Source organism: Mustela lutreola, chromosome 11, assembly GCF_030435805.1.
Source record: "Mustela lutreola isolate mMusLut2 chromosome 11, mMusLut2.pri, whole genome shotgun sequence".
NCBI classification, from domain to species: domain Eukaryota; kingdom Metazoa; phylum Chordata; class Mammalia; order Carnivora; family Mustelidae; genus Mustela; species Mustela lutreola.
This window is the reverse complement of record NC_081300.1, coordinates 49,464,808-49,488,749: the sequence shown is the minus strand read 5'-3', so window position 1 is coordinate 49,488,749 and position 23,942 is coordinate 49,464,808. Positions and strand designations below refer to the sequence as shown.

The 23,942-nt window shown below is 38.1% G+C and overlaps 1 protein-coding gene across 3 annotated transcripts in view; it reads right to left on the bottom strand.

The window, feature by feature from the left end:
* Positions 1–13,132, bottom strand: part of ROCK1 (Rho associated coiled-coil containing protein kinase 1) — a 148,146-nt gene extending 135,014 nt beyond the window's left edge. For all 3 annotated transcript variants that reach the window (XM_059140810.1, XM_059140812.1, XM_059140811.1), the window contains exon 1: positions 13,000–13,132. In XM_059140810.1, the coding sequence (XP_058996793.1) occupies positions 13,000–13,092 (93 nt within the window). In that variant the 5' untranslated portion in view covers positions 13,093–13,132. The remainder of the gene's footprint in view (positions 1–12,999) is intronic.
* Between the last annotated feature and the right edge of the window lie 10,810 nt (positions 13,133–23,942).

Genomic DNA, 23,942 nt, shown 5'->3' with positions numbered 1-23,942 from the left:
ACCCCCCAAAAATCAGCTCAAACAAAATAAAACAAAACCAGCTTTCTCAGAAAATGCTATCATATGACCTGTTTTTCCTTAAACTTTACTTTAAAAAAGAGAAAACAGGGGCACCTGGGTGGCTCAGTCAGTTAAGTGTCTGCTTTCAGCCCAGGTCATGATCTCAGGATCCTGGATTGAGCCCAGGGTTGGGCTCTGTGAATGGTGGGGAGTCTGCTTCTCCCTCTGGTCACGCTTTCTCTTTCTCTCAAATAAAATCTTTAAGAAATAGAAGAAAGGAAGGAAGGAAGGAAGAGAGAGAGAGAGAGAAAGGAAGGAAGAAAGAGAGAAAGAAAGAAAGGAAGGAAAGGAGAGGAGAGAAGAAAGGAAGGGAAGGAGGGATGGAGAGAGGAAGAAACGAAGAGAGGGAGGGAGAAAGAAAGAAAGAAAAGAAAAGAATTTCTTAAATTGGAGGTTGTTTTTCCACCTAATCCTACTTGATTTTGTTTTCCTCACAGCAGATTCCAAAATGAGATATATGGAGGAGGCATAATATCTAGCTACTTGGCAATTATTCGGTCCTTCCCAAACCTGGCTATGCAATCACCTAAGCCCTGTTGAAAATACATATTTCAGCATACTTGTATCTCTTAACTCCAATTCTCATATAGTAGGGTTGTGGTTAAGCCTACAAGAATCTGTATTTGGTTTTGATGTATCTGATTCATGAATAGGCACTTGGAAAATTTTCAGTGTGTCACCCGAAGATTTATCATTACAGGAAAAGCACCAGGATGCTGGGATGGCTCAGTTGGTTAAGTGTCTGCCTTTGGCTCAGATCATGATCCCAGGGTGCTGGGATGGAGTCTCACAAGATCCGACAGCAGGCACCTTGCTCAGGAAGGAGCCTACTTCTGCGTCTGCCTGCTGTTTTCCCTGCTTGTGCTACTCTCTTGCTCTCTCTCTCTCTCTCTCTCTCTGACAAATAAATAAAATCTTTAAGGAAAAAAAGAAAAAAAAAAAAAAAAAGGCAAAGCACCACACAGACATCCCTCCATTAAAGGATCAGATGTTATCCCAGCTATAGTCTTGAGTTGGCAGTCTTTGGAAACTAGCTGACAATACTTACTCTAATTCTAGTGTCAGGTAACTTAATTTCGGTAAAAAAAAAGTTCATTTCCAAAAAAAAAAAAAAAAAGAATAAACTACCATTACCTGGGATCCTCCTGATGAGGAGTCTCTACCTAATGTGGTAGATACTTGTTGTTTGGAACTGTCAGCATGTCATTTCCCTTTCTTGTGGTAACTGAACTCCAATTTCTACCCCTGCATTACACAACTCTAATATATCTTGGCACAAGGTGTCTCACCCTCAGTATTGAGAGTGGAGTACATGATGAAGGCAAAACCTTATTAGTAAAGCATATTCTAACTACCGTGATTGGTTCAAGTATGGGCACATGACTTGAGCTGGCCAAATCGGTTAGAGACTTCATTTGAAGGTTAGAAGAAAAGGCTTTTTCTTTCCATTGTACCTGAACAAGTCAAGTTGGAAGCTAAACTGGCAATCATCCTACAATCAGAGTAAGTTATTTGAGATGAAAGACAATACTAAAGAAGCAGATCTGGAAAACCAGCAACGAACCACATCATTTAAAGCCCTGAAAAAAAAAAAAAAAAAAAAAAAAAAAAAAGACATTCCCAAAGCTAGAATCTACCTATATATAAAGTATTCAGATACAATAAATGTTCTTTATTGCTTAAGCTAATTTGGTTTGGGTTTTTAGTCCTTTACAACCTAAAGACTCCTAGTTAATACAGGTAAAAAGGAATACAAATCTTTTTTTTTAAAGATTTTATTTATTTATTTGATAGACAGAGATTACAAGTAGACAGGGAGGCAAGCGGGGGGGTGGGGGGGTGGGGGCGGGGGAAACAGACTCCCAGCTGAGCAGAGAGCCCGATTTGAGGCTCCATCCCAGGACGCTGAGATAGTGACCTGAGCCAAAGGCAGAGGCTTAACCCACTGAGCCACCTCAGGTGCCCCAAAGGAATACAAACCTTTACAGGCATTAGCCTTCACGTCACTAAATCTAATGGCTATTCCCCAACTATTATAAGGAAGAAAGAGGCAGGGACTGAGCTTGAATGCTACAATTACAAAATAAGCTGCTTTTACTTAGATTATAATTATAATTCATTTAGTTATAATAAATAATTTATTCTAAAACTATCCAAGAAAACCCACATGAGGTTAATAACTTCTTCCTCCTTCTACTAGGAAGATAGTAGAAGCTTTGTGGGATGCACCTAAATATGGGTATACCAAAAGAGCCAATTAGCAACCCGGAGTGGCAAGACACCCACCTACAGACAAAAAAGCTTTGGGGCCAGGCCAGATGAGCACAGGGCATGAGATCAAAAGGAACCAAGGGGAAGCCATTTATCATCAGCTTACAGTATTGTTTTTGTGAGATTTCAACCTCTGTTTTACAGATCATCACATTTAATGTTCATCACTACCTTATTAATTATTTTGAACTCCATTTTATAGTTTGAAGAAAGAGTTGTTGTAAAAATTTAAGTGATTTATCCAAGGTCAAAGAAAAGAAGAAAGGAAGAAGGAAGAAAGAAGGGGTGGAATAATGAACATGTCTTAACTGCTTGCCGTGTCCCACTGCCCTTGTTTTCCCAGAAACTGCCTCCCCATTCTCATAGTTCTCAAGGGATCCTGCCCTCCTGATTACAAGTGATTAAGGATGGGCCCCTGACCCAAGCCAAACCAATGACTCTTTTGCACCAGAGCTCCCTGAATTTGAGACTCAAAGACTTGAAAATCAGTGGCTGAAGCTGAAGCTATTAGATACAAAAGCTCCACTGCTCTGAGCAGCCATATTTTCCACAAGTGACTAAAACCAGTCTACAATGAGAGAGAGTAACACAAATATATCAAAAACTAATGATGTACTGTATGGTGACTAACATAAGATAATAAAAGAAAGAAAAGAAAGAATAAGAAAATAAAGGGAGAGAGCCTTGTTTGCACTGGAGGCCCAAGCTCTAGTTCTTACTGAAGTTCAACTGAATCTGAGATCAGGTTTCCCTGAATCGATAAATTCTTTTTGCCTAGGAAAATTCAAGTTGAGTTCTATCATCTGTAACTGTCAAGAATCCAAACTAATTTGGAGGAAAAGAACGGGGGTATAGGATGAGGTGATAATCATTCACAACAACTGACAAGTATTTTTGAACAATAAAGTCCAAAACTGTAATAAGCCCTCAAGGAATTCTCATTAGAGAGGTAAGAACAACACTCAAGACAGACTCATACAAGATAGCGGTGGTAAGTTCTGAACTACAGAAGACAATTACAAATATTATAGGAGTTCAAAAAAGTAAATAAAAGTATAACACAGTTGTGACTTAAGAATATACAGATGAGGGATGCCTGGGTGGCTCAGTTGGTTGGATGACTGCTTTTGGCTCAGGTCATGATCCCGGAGTCCCAGGATCGAGACCCGCATCGGGCTCCCAGCTCCACAGGGAGTCTGCTTCTCCCTCTGACCTTCTCCTCGCTCATGCTCTCTCTCTCACTGCCTGTCTCTCAAATAAACAAATAAAATCTTAAAAAAAAAAAAAAAAAAAGGAATATACAGATGAAAAAGGAAATTGGTGAGGCGAATACAGAAGAAAACTCAGAAAGAGAGAGAGGAAAAAAAATTAAGGCCTGGAACTGTGAGAGCAAAGGAGCAAAGGTAAGGAAAAGCAGGCAACATGAAGTAGAAACTGAAAAAACCACCTGGACCACTCTACCTTGGAGAGCAACAGGAAGTAAGGCTAAGTAAATAGGGAAGGTAAGACCACCTGACAAAAAGCACTAAAGTTAAGAAAAAGAAACATACAGTATGGATTATATTGGCAAACTGCTAGGATGTCCCACTAATTCAAGAATTTTGGGTTAAAAATTTGGACTTGGGCAGAGCAGCAATAACAGAAAACAAAGAAAAGAGTTTAAAAACATATTTCAAAAGAAGAATCCCATTCTACTCTTTTCCCAAGTTTTTAAGCAGTATTGCTAAATACAGAGGAACCTTCATCAAATCTGTAATATAAAGGTAAAGAAAATAGTAACTATCACTATCTGGATGAAACTACAGCACCTGCATATAAATTATTTCATTTATCCTCATAATTAAAACCTATGAAGTAAATATTATAATGATTCTCATTTGGCAGATTAAATATATTCAGGGTCAAAGAAGTTAGATAACTTGCCCAAGATCACGCAACTAAATAAAAAGCTGGCCTATGGTGTGGGGAGGTGGATAATAACACACTTGGTCAGCACAAAAGTCCTTTTTCCCAGGACAAATTACGAAGATATATAATGATGACAATGAGGATGATAATGATAGCTAACATCCACTAAATGCTGGGAACTATGCAAAGCACGTTACATGCATTATCGCAGTTAATACTCCTAACAGCCCTGTAAAAGTCTATGATTAATCTTATTTGAGGATGATGTGTTGAGTCTTAAAAAAACAAAACAAAACAAAACTAAGAACTTTACCCAATAATCACTAAGTTGTACACCTGAAACTAATGTAACATTATGCATCAGCTGTGCTCAAATTAAAAAAAAAAGAAAAAAAAAAGCCACCAGGCTTATAAACAGCTGACCTGGGTAAGGTTCAAAATCAGACAGTCATACTCCACAGCATGTTCGTAACCACTATACTATACTGCCTCTATGATTACAGATTACTAGAAATAAGCAAAGGAAATAAAATTAGGCTGATACGAGTAAACACTTTTAGAGTAGATGATAAAAATCAGAGAAACATTTTCTTTGTACTCCTGCTGAAGTAGTAAAATTTAAGCAATTAATGACAGAACAGGTGATGTATAATTAAAACAGAATTTCTTGGTAAGGTTGGAAACGTAAATTTGTATCCAAAGACAAATTAATCTAAAGATGGTTAATTAGTGAACTTTGTATTATATTTCTAAAGAAAACCAAAGTTCAGAAAGTGGATATTATCTGTAAAAGGCCATATAATTTTTCAATTTACAATTTACAGAGTCAATCAGATGAGTATATTCAAGGCCTCAGATCCCCCAACCCCATTCCAATCAGCTCAGCTTTTCTTTAACTATATCATACCCACGTTCTTAGAAATCAAAAGTGTAATCTCTGAGTGTTGTTAGAACTAAGATTTTTCATGTAAAAGAAATATAAACTCAAAGTGATGATAAACTTAAATTGGAATTATCAATGTATTTTTTCTTCTTCCCAAAAATAAAAACTCATTGTTCTATTCATTAAACAAGAACAAGAAGCAATTTCATCTCAGCAACGATGAATATCCCTAGAATTCATATTGTGGTCTCAGACAATCATTCCCCACTAAAAGGAAAGGAATGGCTGGCTTCCAATGGGGCAAAAAATGTACAATATGAGCCTGGGCATCTTTTATTTAAAAAAAAAAAAAAAAAAAACCCAAAACAAACAAACAAAAAAACAAACAAGGAAGCTCTATCAAAGATTATTACAGTCATATACAAATTAGATGGGAATGTACTGATTTCCTTGATTATTGTCTATATCTTTGTAAATAGTCCCTTCCTTAAAGTTCTCTCAAATACCCGTTTGTGCCACATCTATCACACTAAGGCTCCAAATTACCTTACTTGGAGAAGTGGCAGTAAAGGAGAAAAACTAAAACATCCATCCTGTATTTTATAAATTGTATTTCATGGTAAGCAAACAGCCCTACAGACTGAGTGAAAGTTCTTAAATTCTTAAGTTCTCTTAATAGAAGAATTATAGTTAATAAATGTAAAAGGAATAATAGAATTAGAAAGTCATTATTTTGCTATCCCTAATGAAATGATTGATTCAATGAAGATTATAAGTGGATGGATGAAAGGATGAAGAAGGATTTTACAAAGCAAATGATTACAGGCAATTACCACCCAAAGGCACTGATCAACCTTAACATCACTGAGGGTGGGCTAGCCAGGTATTATAGGCTTCCTGACATGAAGTAAGAAAACACAATCTATGACTAAAAATGTGAAGCAATTAAATCAAGCTTTTAGATCTTACTACCAATTATAAGAAATATGGAAGATACAGGAGTAAATTAAATGACTTCACCAGGAAATAACAACAAAAATCCAGGATGTGACACACTATATAGTACCAACAACCTAGTTTTTTCAACAAGAAAATGTAAGGGCAGATAAGATACAGGGAGAAGACTGCACTATACTAAAAAGAGACCTCACAAACAAAAGGAAGATGTAGACTTTGGATCCAGATTTTTAAAAAGCAACTTTAATTTTGTTAGACGTGATAACGGCTATGGTGAGAATGAAGAAAATGTTTTCTGTTCTTTTTTAGAGATACTTACTGATGTATGTAGGGGTGAAATGATAATATCTGGAATTTACTTTAAAATATTTTGGTAAGAAAAATGGTGATAAATAAAGCAAGTTTAATAAAATTTTGAAAATTTCAGAATCTAGGTAATGGGAGTTCATAATACTATTTTCCCTACTTCTATGTATGTTTGAAATTTTTCATTTACAAAATTATCAAACTAAACAAAAATATTCTTTCCTATAGTTTTCAAACTTGAGTATGTCTAAGAATCCACAACTCATCCCAAAGAATCCTAGGACTCATCCCAAAAAATTCTGATTTTGTTTGTCTGGGCATGGGTCCAGATTCCATTTTTAACAAGTCCTCAAGTGAATCTGATACAGAGAATCTACAGACACATAGCTGAAAATTATACACTTAGACTACTTTACCACAAGTCTTTAAATATATCCCAAACCTTAAAGGAAAGGCATGATCATATCTTACCTCCCCTGTAAGCCTTACCCCACTCCTGTCTGCTCAAAATTTACCCTTTTCCTGAGACTACCAATTCTACAAACCAAGACCCATGTTTGTTTGTACTCACACAGTGTCCCCAGGGCCTATCAGAGTGCCCAGTACCCAATACACACCAGATAAACATTTGTTGAATGAATGAATGAATTAATGAATAACAGCAAAGAGAAAAAGGAAGAGTTAAATGAGGTCCACTATTTCAAAATTAGTTCCTCTGAGATAAACTTTCAATTTCTTTCCGAAAGTCAATACAGGAGTATGGAATAAAGTCTATGAAGTATGGGAATAAAACAGTACAATAAAAATAAACGAGGAATAAAGAGGCAGCACAGGTTAGTATACCTTTTAAAAGAAGACACAAGTTTAAGACAACCTCTCACCCTCTGAGATATCAACTTTGGATTTTCAAATTTGAACATCTATGTCTCACTGTTTAGAAACTGCAATGAAAATGTACTCCTAAATTTCACAATCTCCAACAGGCAGGCCAGGTGTATTAGAGAAGTAAACTACGTGTATATACTGTAATGGATATGCAAATAAGTAAATCAATTACTACCTTCTCTGTTGAAAAAGTGTTATGGACACAAGTCACAAATGCAAAAATAAAAAAGTGCCAAATATAACAATTAACAATTAGTTTAAGATGATCTTGCAAGGCTATACAGAACTAGTTCTAAAAATAGTGATTACCAAAGATCATTCCTATTTTTATATTTCTACCCCAACACCATTTAACTTTTAAATTCTATTAAGTAATGAATCAATGACACAACTTTTTAAGTTTTTAAAGAAGTATAATAAACAAAGACTCACAGAATTTTTAGAGACACAATGGACATCAGCAACTATATGGCCCAACCCTTCATTCTACAAAGGGGGAAACTGAAGCCCTCTCTTGGTCACAGAAAGAAATTAACAGCAAAACAAGTTTATGCCAATGCTCTCAATTTTCAATCCAGAAGTTTTTTTGTTGTCTTTTTTTTTTAGTATACCATGCAAATGGCATATTTCAAAAAATATTTTCCATTGTGAAATGCACCATTTACCTTGTACACACAAGTGTGGCACCCATCAGCTATGCTCTGTACTTAAACTAAATGGATGTACCTCTTTTTTAGTGAGGATGGGAATGGGGAAGTAGAGCCAACTGACTACTTCAGCAACAGAACTCCATATGTACATCTTCTGACATGTGGAGTTTTCAGCCATATATGAAAACAGAATCTCATTTTTATCGTATGTACACATAGCAAAACTTACAATTATAAAACTAAACTGTAAAGTTGTGCAAAAACTAATCTAAAATTGAGAATTTACTCTTTGTTCATTACAAATTTTTTTATGTGGTTCCTTCTTCTGAATTAAAAACATTTCTGATTCAAGAGATTAATGAATGGTCCAATTCATGTCTCAGCTGTTACTCTGAGCCACCTCTCTATACACCCACAGGATACTTGTAGTGCAAGAGGGCCTATTTACAGAATGCATACTGAAAAGTACAAAAGATACACAAAGAAAGAGGACAAGATAACAACTAAATATCTGCAAACCAGCTCCCAACTGCCTCTCTTATAAACCCCTGGCACAAAGTATGTATGTTATAAATCATGACTTAATAGTCTCCAAAAGTCCCTCCCCATTCTACTCAATCCCAACTAAATGTCTCCGTTTTTAGTTACAACTGGTTTGGACAGTTCAGTAAAATACAGCTGGATTATTAATTTATGGGCATGGCTTGAGGTGCCAGTATTATTCTGCACTCACAGAAGAAAATAAATATCAACTTCCAACCTAAAACAGTCACTACCATAAATAGGAATACTATAAATATGACAAAGATAGTAATTACCAATTAACAAATGCTTACTAAATGCCATATGCCGTGATAACTGCTTTGTCTATAATATTTTGTCCTTACAACAATCTAGTAGTATTATTCCCTCACTTTCCTTAAGAGGAAATAAACTCTTGACAGGTTAAAGTAACTCATCTAAAATTATCTAGCAAGTACATGGCAGAGACTACATTTGAATCCAAGTTTAAAGCCTACATAAAGATTCATTGAATGAATGAATGGAATAATTTGTTTTAAAAAATTACATACTGATACCCAAATTAACCAGGTATGCAATTGGTACTGGTTAACACCCATTAACTCATAAATTATGAACACTGGCAGGCATACAGCTTTAGGTTCAAAGATTTAATGACCTCGGGTCTTTTCATTTCACTAATATAACCCCAAATGTGATCAATTTAACTAGTACAATACACAGAGGGATTAAACAGCAATAATCTAGTATCAGGAATGCTAGCCAAAATCAGTTGAAATAATCTAACATGTAGCAAAGACTTGTTAAAGTTCACAACAAAAATTCCAGGTGAGTGACAGGTAGAGTAGCGGTATCAATGATAAGGAAGTATATGGAAGAAAGTTCTTTTAGTATATGAGAAATTTAAGTGGTAACATGATATCCGAGGACAGATGCCTGGTGGGCAGTCAGATATTAGGATTTTTTAAATCAGATATTTAGGATTTTTTTGTTTAAATATTTTATTTGTTAGAGACACAGAGAAAGAAAATAAGCAGGGTGAGAGGCAGGCAGGCATATAAATTATATGAGAAAAGATTGGTCAGCCACTTACCAGGGCTTCTTCCAGCTATATTACTTTATAACTACTAATACTCAACATTAGGATCTCAACCGCTCACCAAGGAGCCCACTTGAGATTCTCTTTCTCCTTCTGCCCCTCCCCCTGCTCACACACTCTCCTCTCTCTCTCAAAAAATAAGGAAATAAAAACTTTTAAAAAGGGAGAGAGATCCGCCAGCAGACTCTTCTGAAACCAAGTTTTGGGAACTTTCATTTGAAGAGTGGATGTACTCAAGTGAAGAACAAACAATTTCTTGATATCACACACACACACGACCCTAGAAATTGAATGCTGCACATAGCCCGTTAATACATACTCAATAAGTATCAATTAAATAAATCAACAATGGCCAAAATAATAAAGAAAGGCAACCAACTTAAAAGTGGTATCCCTACAAAAGATGTCCAAAGTCCAGATAGGAAAGAGTAAAAACAGACTCACTAAAAAAAGGAAAAGGTATCTGATAGGTCATTCTGAATGGTAGAATGAATGAATACTTAATGACAAACAAAATACCATGCAAAGAAAAATCAGGCTAGACACTATAAAACTGAAAAAAGGATTTGTCTCCAAAGAAAAAATTCAATCTTTATCAAGTCCAGATTAATAGAGTAACAAAATTTCAACACGTATCAATAAACAGTTATGGAACCAAACAGAAAAGAGAATCAAGACTGTAAGACTACAAGGGGCTTGGGGGTGGGGGGTCTGTCTTTTGACTATTCTTCCAAATGTTCTTTCACAAGTCTTAGGTTCCAAGATACCTGGCTGTCCTAACTCTGAAAAGGCCCTGACTGCTGACTTTCTTGACTCTTCCTCTTTGTTCAACTTTCATCTTTAACCATTTATCATCATATTAACTTCAACTTGCAACTCTGTGCAAATGATTTCTAAATTGTTATCTTTAATTATGAGCTCAGTTTCCTATCTCCAATAGCCTCCAGGTCATTTCCCTGTGGCTGTCCCACCACTATCCTTTGAAACACAACCTGAAATCAAACTGTTGCCTTTTCTTCCCAAGAGATTTCCAAACCTGACACTTCTCGTTTTCAACAGTCTCCCTATAACCTAGCCTCAAAGGTTTTTTAGCATCATCTCACTGTTTTCTCTCACTTTGGTTCCCTTTTCTCCCCAACCCGGAAAATCAAGTTCTACCAATTCTTCTTTTCCTATTTTAATGCCCCAATTTGGGACTTCAATAATTTCTGTGCTATTAATTTGTTAAAAAGTCCCCAATCTTAACTCTATCTCTGATCTCTTTTTACACACTCCATCCTGCATACAACTACCAGATTCATCTTCATTCATCCTGGCACAGTCTTGTTTACAAATATTTAATAGCCACAACATAATGAAGAAAACCTAAACTCCTATAGCCCAGCAATCAAATCCTCCACATTCTAGCCCTAGTCTATGTTTCCAAGCTCATTCCCTAACCATGTCACAGCCAATCACATCCTCTATTCATGCTATCCTCTACTCACCCTCTGAATGCCCTCTATATAGATCCTATCCACTAACATAAAGCACACTCTGGCCCTCACAACACACTCTTCCTTTCAATAACCAAGAGCATGTATCATCTACACCAATTATTTGAATTCTGTCACACATTTTTTTTTCAGTCTGCAAGGTGTTCTGCTCTATTTCTGTGTATAAATGCAAGATTAAGTCTAGTTTTCCTAGATAGACTGGACTTTCAAGAATCCATGCCTTATAGGGACGCCTGGGTGGCTCAGTTGGTTAAGCGGCTGCCTTCGGCTCAGGTCATGATCCCAGCGTCCTGGGATCGAGTCCCACATCGGGCTCCTTGCTTGGCAGGGAGCCTGCTTCTCCCTCTGCCTCTGCCTGCCACTCTGTCTGCCTGTGCTTGCTCTCGCTTCTCTCTCTATGACAAATAAATAAAATAAAATCTTAAAAAAAAAAGAATCCATGCCTTGTATTTCTTCGTATCTTCCACATTTCAACAAATCTCTGAGGTTCCCACCAATGAAACTAAGGCAGAGGCTATCCAACAACTTAAAAAGAAAAACCAAAAAACCCCTCCCTATACCACTATTTCATGGAATGAGGAGATCAAAAAGCAAAACAGAATCAAAGATACATGGAAACTGGGTAAACATTAAAAGAATTGGGCGTCTTGAAACAAATTCTTAGTAGAAAGATGTGTTCTAATTCCTTCCACTTCTCTCATTCAATAAGATATTGTATTAAGCATCCACCATCCTGTTTCTCAGTATGAAAAGCATGCATAACGCAGGTGAGACATTTCAAATACATAACCCACAAGACTCTCCTTTCACCATCAAGGATGCTAAAAGTAATTCTGAAAGCGTTGGAAAGAAATTTTCTGGTAAAAGAGTACACATTTAAAAATATACACAGATATTTACAGTAACTAAAAGGCATGTTAACTTTAAATGATTAATATTCCTGATTCAAGATGAGATTTTTAAATATGATTTCTCTTAATGGCATTGTTTTGTTCACTTAATCCCATATATTGTATACATCTAACATTAATTTTCTGAGGAGGCTGTAAATAATTATTCGTATACATACCCCCGTAACCTCAGAGATTATGTGGTTTCGTTTGGACAAAACAGAATTATTATACAACTTTTAGTTGTTCAGTAAAGTAAAAGGAGAAACTCGCTTACAGAGTTTGCAACTATTAGTATCAGGGAAAGTCGATAAAACCTAAAAACTATAATTATTAACAGAAGTGTAATCAATTAAAGATCTTTAAGAATTTGGCCTTTCATTTCATAAAAACCTCCTCAGAATGTTTTAAAAATGATAATGGTAAGCCCACCAGCACCAAAAAGGGCAGTTACGATAAAATATCTGTGCGCTACTCTTGTAATCAACTATACTGTAAAAGAGTTAATAATGTGGTGACCTACGAGTTATCTTAGGTCTTAACACTTAACAGTCCAGCAAAAAGTTCCTCCACTACTCAAATCACCTATGACATTTTGGCTTAAAAATCACTTCCTCAATATCGATTCTCCATTATCACTGCCAAGTCTAAAAACTAAACCCTCGGGAGCTAAATCGCTCTAGGTGGAAAGTAGTCTTTCCAGTATTACTGTCAAACCGATCAAAAAGATTAATACTACTAAGACCGTCACTCAACAAACTATACATGCAGAAATAACTGACGTGGTAACTTTTTACGTGATGCCTGCAACAGAAGTTTATAAACATCTTTTGTAGAGTAATGAACTGAGTCAGAGCTAAAAGTTCAGAGAGTAGTTAGTACAGGGCCAGTCCAAAGATAAATAAGGCCACGGCATGAGATTTTAGACAGCGGACTGTTCAGGAAAACCAGCAGATTCTGGTGTTTTCCAAGATTATGCACACCTGAAACTTTCTTTTGCAAGTAACTAGACTGAAAGCAAGAGGACGGCATATACAGAAGCCCAGAGAAGCAAAAGACAACTGCTACTCACCAGCAAACAATCCGAATTCACTTCCGATTTGGGATCCCGCAGCAGGTTGTCGATTTTTTCAAATCGAGTCTCAAAACTGTCCCCAGTCGACATGTTGCTGCTACTGTGACAATACCCTCGCACCAGCACCAGCAGCGGAAAGCAATTTCAACCAACTTCCTCCGGCGGTGGGTTCGCGGCCGCGGGGCGGTGAAGCCGGAACCTCAGGGTCACCAGGTGCGCCCGGTTCCCCCTCCTCCCCCTCACTGAGGGGATCTCCGCTCTCCAGACCCCCGGCCGGGGGCAACGGCGACCCACAGCCGCTCCGGCGCCCAAAGTCGCATCCCACCCGGTAGCCCCTCACGACAGCCGAAAGCGCCGTCGCCACCAGCCTCGTTGCTCCGGCGAGGTGCTTCAGCCTAGCGGGCCCCAGCCGCCTTCGCCTTGGAGGGTTCCCCGTCCCGAGATGGGCAGGAGGTGGGAGAGAAAGAGAAGCAGGGTGGAGACTGCTCCGGGCAGCAGGGGAGGGAGAAGAGGAAAGGCGAAAGCGAAGGGCGGGTGCGGAGCTGTGCCAGCTGCAGCCGCCGCTTGGGCCACGGGCCCGACCCGTTCCGCTCAGAGGCGCTCTAGGCGGTCTAGCCCCGCATCCCCGGCTTTCCTTGGCGCGACCCGACGCACCAATCCGACTCTGCCAAGAGCTGGTTCCCGCGGGATAGGCTCACTCTCCCATTTTGTACCGTCGCTACTAGGGCTGCTGCCGCGCTGTTCTGCGGGGCAGGGCGAGGTCGGTGCCCGATGGAAACTTAGTAAAGACTGGAGAGCGGGCGGTGAGGAAGACGAGAGTCGGGTCCCGGCGGCGGCTGATCGGGGAGCTTCTGGGAAGGGCTGCGTCCCCTGCCCGGGAGAGGGCGAGTCGCGGCGGCGAAAGCCTGGGGGGGTGGGGCGATAGGGGCCGAGAGGGACTAATATGTCCGCCTTCCTGTTCAAACAAACGGAGACCGCCGGCGCAGACTGCGCATGCGGGGCGCGGACGCTCGGAAGGAGAATCGGTCCCGCGCTGCGCGCGCGCGCGCGCGCGCGCGCACAAGCCGTCGTCTCCGCAGGGCGGGGCTGGGCCGGGACGGGCCGGGACGGGCGGGGCGGAAGGCGGGGCACGCACGGGGCCTCGCGGTCCGACGCCGAAGGCTGGTAGCTGGGAGGAGCCGACAGGGTGCAACGGGCGTCACCGCCCTCGCCCCAGCGGGCTGCGGGGAGCGAAGTAGAGCTCTGGAGACGGGGAGGAGGTCGGGGTAGGTTTGGCGAGGGGGTGCCGAGTAGAGGGGCGGGGCTGTGCCTCTGGTCGCATCCTAAGCTGCTGCCTCAGCTCTGCTTCCTCTAGGCTGCAGCCGTCCGGAGCTTTCTGACGAGAAAGGAGTGCTTGATATTGTTATTTTGCTAATAGATTCTTTTCTAGGCAAGAGGCCTTTTCGCCGGCAGGCAGCAGCATTTTAGCACCAACGGAGTTTGTTTTTCGGTAGTACTTCATCGTCGGCCCCCCGGGAACACCAGCGTTTAAACGGTCTGCGATTCCATGGGAAAATTACGAAGCAGTGCAGTACTGAACCCTCCTCAGCCGAGCGTGTGTATCAGGGGAGCACTAAAATACTAACTCCGGAAGATGTAGTCCATAGAAGTCAAGTTCAGTTTGTTTAAAAAAGAAAAGAAAAGAACCTCATTAAAAAATCAATATTTTTAAGTTACTCATACGACTTCTGCCACACCATTATCACTCCAGTTATAGTTCTCTTTGATGTGTGATCCTGCCTGTTTCAATTTCAAAAAAAAAAAAGCTCAGTGCCACTTAAAATTGTGATTTGAACAGAACCAATGTAGAATATGAAAATTATGGGCATTTCCTCTTAAGTCAATTGCTTCATTGACTGTGGTGTGAGGGTTGAAAGACATGTTACTCAATCTGCTGATAATCTTTAGGGCTGTCCGCGGGAAATCTACCTTAATTTGTTCCTGGTCAATCTTTAGTTTGGCTCATAGGTCAAATTAAAGATTGCTAGAAATAGAAAGCAGGGAGGGAGCCCGAGTGGCTCAGTGGGTTAGGCGTCTGCTTCGGCTGGGGTCATGATCGCAGAGTCTAGGAATCGAGCCCATGTATGTCAGGAAGCCTGCCCTCTGCCTGCTGCTCTGCCTGCTTGGCTTTCTAGCTCTCCATCAAATTAATAAAATCTTTTTTAAAAAAGAAAAAAAAATAGAAAACACGAATATGTTTCCCCACACTGGAAAATGCTATGGATGAACCAGTTTTCTTCCTCTGTAAAAAAACATTGCATGGCCTCTGAACAGTCCACTAACTTCATGGTGTGAGTCAGAAGTTAGGGAAATGTTTTATTGTTTGAAAAATGACTTTTCTATTTTCACTTTATTATATACAGGAAATATTTAGATACAAAAACCACTGTATAAATCACAATAGGAAGTAAGTCATCACAAAAATCATAGCAAAGCGACAACTAGACAAAACTCAGGTATTTTATTAAATGCTTTTGCAGTGACTTTTCTTGGCTCCAGTATTTAAAGCTGGTCATGTGAATTAAATTTATTTTTAAGCATAGGGCTTAAAATAAATCTGGCAGTTGCCCTAAAGTAAATTTCCTAAACTCTGCTTGTCCTTTTTTATTACCATTTTTAGGTATTCTTTGGAATTCTGTTGTTTCTCAGAGAACTGTGAGCATTATGTTGCTTTCCATTGAACACATATGAAAAAGTGCAGGTAGCTAAGACAATATATGAGTGACACTGATAAATATAAGTGGATTGAAAACCAATGTGGCAAAGCTACTGGAAATATATGTGAGGCCTATGTATTTTGCTTTTTTATAAGATTAATCTGGTGATTGTAACTCCCAAATAGTTGTCTTTTACCATAAGAAAGATGGACTCCATATCAATTTTCTTTTAAATAAAAAAGTCCTCACCTGTCATAAGGTATAATCATGACATTTAAGTTCCTTTGCAACTTTTAAATTCTGTTGTCTAGTTATGGCTAATCTCTTCAACAACATTGTGGATATTTGCGATCACCTTTAAAGTATATATTAAGATTCTAAGTGCAATAGAATATACCATTAATTATACATACTGAACGTTTACCATATGCTAGGCATTACTATATGCATTTTATACATAGAATCCAATTAAAACTTCAAAAGAATTCTGCTGATACCTACATTATGGATGGGGAAACTGAAGTGGAGAAAGATATGTTACTTGTTTGAGGTCATGACAGATCCAGATTGGAATAGAGACAGTCCAGAGTCCCCATTCTTAACAGTTGAATATGCTAATGCTATCCAATCCTAGTACAATAAGTGTATCATAACTGTCTTATTTACATTAGCACAGATTTAAATGATTCTATGTAAAAGAGGGAATTATAAAATTTGCAATATTCTCAGTATAATTATAGTCCCTAGGGAAAGATGTGAAAATGATTTAGCAAGGTTCAGAATAAAGAGGACCTTGACAATGTTCAACAATAGTGGCTTGACTAGAGGTTTCCAAACACTGGGTCCAGAACCAGTGATACTCCTTGGTGGAGTTTTCCTGAACTACAGCAAAATGAGAATAATTATTACATATTTTTATAAAGTAAGCAGTTCTATTTAAAGCTGTTGTTCAGTCTGAAATTATTTTTACTACTTTTTTTTTTTTTAAATGTACCTTTTAGAAACAAAAGTAATAGTAAATGGTATAGTTTTTAATGTTCTTACTTGGAAATTTAAACTTACAGAGTTAGCAATTCTATGCAAATACATAGATTAAGTTAATTATATCTTAATTTTTCTGGCTTTGGGAATTCAAACATCTGGAAACATTTAGTTTAGATGAGACTCATGCTAGGACCCAATAGAGAGACTGTAGTGCTGAAAGAATTTGAATGAGGCATATTTGGGAAAGATCATGGAAAAATCAAAAAGATTTGGGTGTAGACTTGTGAATAGTGAAAGACAATTAAGTTCAGCATTCTTTAGTTTTGGTTATTTGGCAGGAAATAGACTCAGTTTAATGTGTATGGAATTTCTTTCATAAACACTGATGTGGTAGCTAGCTTCCAAAGATGGCCCCCAGTGAACTGTGTCTCCCAGGATGCATGGCCTCCTGGAGTTCCCTCCTACACTGAATCAAGGCTGGGGCCTTGTGAGCTGTTCTAACCAATAGAATGCAGCAAAAATGGCACTGTGCCAATATCAGGCCCAACTTTGACAGTTTGCCTGGCAACCAACAATTTAGTGCTCTGGGATATCCAACTAAACTGAGGTCACCATGGTGTGAGGAAATTCACGATTACTAACCACAAGAAATCACATGGAGGACAACGGAGGAGTCCAGCAGACCCTCAGAACAGAGACTCCAGACTTAAGACCCAAGTCAAGCCATTCCAGCAGCCCCTGGGCATCTGAAACCCCCAGATGATGCTACATGGAACAGAAACAAGTTAATCCCTCCAAGCACACAGTAGAATCATGAAGAAATAATGAAGTGATCACTACTTTGAGCCACTAAGTTTTGGGGTAGTTTCTCAGCAATAAATGAATCCAAATGCCTGGATTTCAGGGAAAGAATCATTCATAAATATGTATATAGATAAATATATATTTCATGCTTTTTAGTATTATCCACTATATAAGGAAGCTGCCCATAATGGAGTGTTGTAAAAGAATGACAAATTCACTGTCCTTGTTTACTGTCAATTACTGTCAATGTCAAACATTGTCAATGTTTACTGTCTTCAACAAAACCTTTATTCAAAAGAATTATAAAAGCTTTTTAAACAAATACTTCCAGATTTTAAAAAGTATTATGAAGGGCACCTGGGTGGCTCAGTGGGTTAAAGCCTCTGCGTTTGGCTTGGGTCATGGTCCCAGGGTCCCGGAATTGAGCCCCGCATTGGCCTCTCCGCTCAGCAGGGAGTCGGCTTCCCTCTCTCTCTCTGCCTGCCTCTCTGCCGACTTGTGATCTCTGTCTGTCAAATAAATAAATCTTTTTTTTTTTTTTAAAAAGGTATTATGAATTTATGCTCCCATATAAACACATTTTTAGGGCACCTGAGTGGCTCACTCAGTTAAACTTTTGCCTTCGGCTCAGGTCATGATTCCAGGGTCCTGAGATGGAACCCCACATCAGTCTCCCTGCTCAGTGGGGGCTCTCTTTCTCCCTTTTCCTCTGTCCCTGCCCCCCCACCTCATACTCTCTCCCTCACTTGCTATCTCTCTCTCTCAAGAAAATAAGTAAAATCTTAAAAAATAAAGTTTAAAAAACACATTTTTACCTGTACTTTTATATTTTCTCAATTTTGTGCATAATCATGCCTATCCTGTTTAAAAATAAATACTAAAATTTCAGGTACATACTGTAAATTGCATATCAGTTGTAATTCATTACCATAAATTGCATGCAATTTCAAAAATGCATACCACAAATGTGCTAAGAATGTGATGTGGCTAAGTTCCTATAGAAACTTTAGCTAACATTTCCAAGAAAGTATGATACTTATTATATTTAACACAGCTTTCCAAAAGGGCAGTAAAAAATTTTTTTAATGTAGAACAGCTTCACTTGATTCTAAACAACTTTAATGAACAGACAGTTGTAAAAAATTGAGGTTCTGTTTTAAGAGCTTGGTTTTATATGATTAATATTTACCCCAATATAGTATATATGTACTTTTTTTTCTAGATCTGAGAAGTGAATCAGGAAGACCATATTCCTTTACCTGAGAGGACTCCTTATGAGATCAGCCAAGCTATTCTTTTCTTTCCACAGGACAGTCAGGCTTGGTAGTCAGTGTAGTTGGTCATTTTTAGATCCATTACAGCCTGGGTACTGCCTAGGCATAGTTGGGAATTTCAGCATCTATCAAGATTAAAGCAAGAAAAAGTGTAGAGCACACAGTGAGGAGAGTGCCTTAAGGGCTTCTCCTGACTCACCCTGAATGCCTTCCTCCAACATCTGTTTTTTATTTCTTAGAAGCTGCTATTCCATTCAACTGCAAAATACTTGCATTGACCCTAGAAACAGAATGGAGAAATAGAAAGAAACAGATTTCTGTAAAACAATTATTTTCTCGCTCTATGTCATTACCATCTCGGGGACCCTACAAATGTCACACAAGCCCAAGCATGCAAATCACTGACAGTACAATTTTTTCCAAGGACGAGGACTGTTATGTTTATGGAACCCCTGAGATGGTGGGTACATGACCACAATTAGAGAGGGAAGCCCAGATCAAGGAGATTATAACAGATATACACAGATGGTCTCATACTGTTTCCCATTTTTTGCAACAGCCTTCCATCCAATTTTTCCCTTCCTACCTAGCACCACTCCACTAAGTCCCAAGACTAAGTGTGCTTTCTGACCCACTGCTTTTTAGGTTCTTACATCTTCCTCTTTAAGGCCCTTTCATAGAAGAATTGCCTTTTTTGGCAGCAACAGGCTCATCACCCAGTATCTACTTCCCTTTTTTATTCATCACAACTTTTGTCAATCATCTCAGTCCCAAATTTAGGACTTCCATACCTGAAAACAGAAAAGTGTCTGCTTTCAACGTTGCACTATTTTGATCTCCCTTCCATCATTCAAAGACTTCCCAAAATATAACATCTTTCCTAAAGTTTCTGTAACTTGAAGAGAGGCACTGATTCTTCATATTCACCCATCAACATAGAAACATTACCCACATATACTCTATATATTCTTTTTTAATAACCATGACACTTTTTGCACTTTAGCTCCCCCATCTTTTTTTTTTTTTTTTTTTTTTTTTGGAGACAGTGTAAATAATCTGCTAGTTGAATTTATACATTTGCTTTGTTTATGTGTTCTTGTCACTGCTGTCTTATACACTCCCTAGGGAATAGGCTAGGACTTTAAAAGCAATAATCATGTTTTTCTTTTCATTACAAAAATAGTACACACTTATTTTTAAGATTTTGGAAAATATGAAGAAGTAAAACAGAACAAAAGAGTTGAGAAATTCTGAGGAACCAATGATACTCTCTCAGTCTTTCCAGGCCAAAATGGTTCTCATCTCAGCTTCCTGTGGGTCTATTTTATTCTTCTTACTCTGTCATTGAACTGATTCTTTCTACTCCTCCCTGTGCAAAAGCCAAATATTATCAACTTCAGCATCATACACATATAGTGAATTTAAGTCCTTACAGAGGTCATGAAGTAGTTCTAGTTCCAATCCATGTTCTGTAAAATTTTACATAATTATTTTTATATAGTTAATACATGCATATGACATATAAATCCAAAAGATACAGTATGATACATAATGAAAAGTAATTCTTCCTCCCACCTCTGTCCACAAGCCACTAGTTCCCCCACACAAAAGGGAATGGTTGTTTGGTTTCTTGTATTCTTTCCCTAAGTACACAATCATTTGTATTTGTTACATAGACTTTTCTCTCAATGATGTTTTTTCTCCTTGTTTTGACAATGTACCTTAGAGATTGTTCTATATCAGTAACTATAAAACTGTCTCATTCATTTTAACAAATATAGGGTAGTTCATTTTTACATGCACCATTTAGTTAACCAATACCTTACTAATGGACATTTATCTTGATTCCAACCTTTTGCTATTCCAAACAATGCTGTAATGAATACTTTTATGCGCAAGTCTCTCCTCACTTATTTGTTTTGATTTGTCTTGCAATTAAATGATTTTGTCATTATTTTTTTTAAAGTTCTCATAGTTCTATGGTTTTCGTTATTTTTTTCTTTTTTTAAAATTCCTACTTAGTCATGGTTTTTGCTTTCTATATTTTTCTATATAACTTTGAACTAATGTTTCCTTTTGCTTCAAAATGATTTTGATTTAGGGATAAAGATTTCTTGTTTTTAGTCTACTAATAGTTATCCTTAAACATAAACAATGTTGAGGGGTCCCTGAGTGGCTCATCTGGTTAAGCATCTGCATTAGGCTCAGGGAATGATCCCCGCATCGTGGGATCGAGTGCTGCATGTAGCTGCCATCAAGCCCCCCATCAAGCCCTGCATCGGACCCCTCATCTGGCTCCCTGTGTGGCAGTGAGCCTGCTTCTCCCTTTTCCTCCTCCCTTTTCCTCTTCCTCCCTTTTTCTCTCTACTGTTTGTGCACACTCTGTCTCTCAAATAAATAAATAAAATCTTTTTTAAAAACCATAAACAGGGTGCCTGGGTGGCTCAGTGGGTTAAGCCTCTGCCTTTGGCTCAGGTCGTGGTCTCAGGGGGTCTGGGATCCAGCCCCAAATTGGGCTTTCTGCTCAGCAGGGAGCCTGCTTCCCCCTTTCCATCTGCCTGCCTCTCTGCCTGCCTGTGATCTTCTCTCTCTCTGTCAAATAAATAAATCTTAAAAAAAAAAAAAACAGAAACAATGTCAAATATGCATTTTTATGATTATAAATTTTAAGAATAAAACTATAACTTTTGAGACCTTACCATTTAGACAAGAAAGCACATTTTCTGCCCAATTTTATCTTTCCTTCTTCTTTTTTTTTGTTTTTATTTTATTATTAATTATTTTTATTAACATATAATGTATTATTTGCCGCAGGGGTACAGGTCTGTGAATCGTCAGGCGTACACTCCTCCTTTTTAAAAAACACTATAATCTTTTATGTTTGACTATATTACCTTCAGGTTCGTAACTAAATTACAAATTAAATTTCTTTCTGTATGTTTAATTTCTATATTTGCTTCCAGTCCTTGTAGAGAATCTGTTTTCTCACATTTTAAGCTTTACTCATTTTTTGGTAGTCTAAAATAAAACCTTAAATAATTTTTAAAAAATATTTTATTTATTTATTTGACAGACAGAGATGACAAGTAAGCAGAGAGGCAGGCAGAGAGAGAGGAGGAAGCAGATTCCCTGCTGAGCAGAGAGCCTGATGTGGGGCTTGATCCCAAGACCCTGAGATCATGACCTGAGCTGAAGACAGAGGCTTTAACCCACTGAGCCACCCAGGTGCCCCAAACCTTAAATAATTTTAAAATAAAGAACACTTAGTTGAGATCTCTAAGAACATCTGTTGTCCTCACACATCAATGAAAACATGGATAGGCAAGGTTTTTTGGGTCCACAAATTTTTGCCCTAAAAATTCATTAAATTTCCTCCATTATCTTTTTTAGACTTACTTCTACTGAGGAAATTAAAAGACGAAACTGTGTCTTGCTGTTTTATTGGCAACATTTTCTAGCTTAGCTCTTGTAGGATTCTTTATGTAATTTATTTTTAAGACTTTATTTATGTATTTAAGAGACAGAGATCACAAGAGAGCATGAGCAGGGGAAGGGGCAGAGAGAGAGGGAGAAGCAGACTCCCTGCTGAGCAAGAACCCTGATGGCAGACAATTAACGGACTGAGCCACCCAGGCAAGCGCCCCTCTTTGTGTATTTCTGAAATTTAAGGACTTCATTGGAATAATCCTAGAGGTGCATCTCTTATCATGTTTTTTTTTTTTTTTCCTAAAAAAGGGAACTCTTTAAAGGGCTTGGGTCTTTTTTCACCTCGGTAAAATTTTCATGTATATTAGTTCATTGCACATGATCTGTTTATCTCATCACCTTTTTTTTTTTTAAAGATTATTTATTTATTTGACAGATAGAGATCACAAGCAGGCAGAGAGAGAGAGAGGAGAAAGCAGGCTCCCCGCTGAACAGAGAGCCGGATGCATGGCTCAATCCCAGGAGAAGTCTGCTCTATACTGCCCCCCCAATGGTTTTTATTTGAGTTGCTGCACTTCTAAATTTTAGAAGGCTTTTCTAGCTTGTTTTCTTTTCACAGTCTGTTCTTGTTTCAATTTAGCCTGCTTTCTCTTTTTTAATAGCTTGTATTTCATAGACATGGATTTGAGATATAACATATCTATTAACATGCATAAACCTTAACTGTACCACTCAATAGAGTTGTACATATAAATACACTCATGTGAACGTTGCCCCAATTATAGAATACTTTCAGCACTCCCAAATATTTCCTTATTCTTCCTATCTATAAATCGCTTACCAAGCTTAATTAATATTCTGATTTCTATCACCATAAATTGGTTATATCATGATTAGATTAGGTTATATGTTTTAGAATTTCACAGAAATGGTATCATATAGTATATACTCTTTTGTGACTGACTTCTTTAGTTTTTATAGATTTTTGTGACTTTTTTATTATAGTAAAATATATATAACAAAATTTACCATTTTAACTATTTTAAGTGTACAGTAAAGTGACATTAAGTATACTCACATTATTGTTCCACCATCCATCCATCTCCAGAACTTTCCATCCTCTCAAACTGAAATTCTGTATCCATTAAATACTTACTTCTCATTCCCTCCTCCCCTCAGCCCTAGGTGACCAATGTTCTACTTTTTGTCTCTGTGAATTTGACCATTCTAGGTACCTCATATAAATGAAATCATGTAATATCTATCCTTTTGTGTCTGGCTTATCTCTCTTAGCGTAATGTCTTCAAGCTCATTTATATTGTACCATGTGTAAGAATTTCATTCCTTTTTAAGGCTAAATCTTATCTCATTGTACATATATACTACATTTATTCATCTACTCATTTGTCAATGGACATGTAGATTATTTTTTTTAAGATTTTATTTATTTATTTGACAAATAGAGATCACAAGTAGGCAGAGAGGCAGGCAGAAAGAGAGGAGGAAGCAGGCTCCCTGCTGAGCAGAGAGTCCGATGCCATGTGGGGCTCAATCTCGAACCCTGAGATCATGACCTGAGCTGAAGGCAGAGGATTTAACCCACCAAGCCACCAAGGTGCCCCAGACATGTAGATTATTTTTTTTAACTTTCTAATGTTTCTTCCTGTTCCTATAATAAATCAGTAGTAGATGAGGATAAAGACTTCAAAGACAGATTCTTTCCCTTGTGTTTTACTGCATACAAAAATGTATTTCA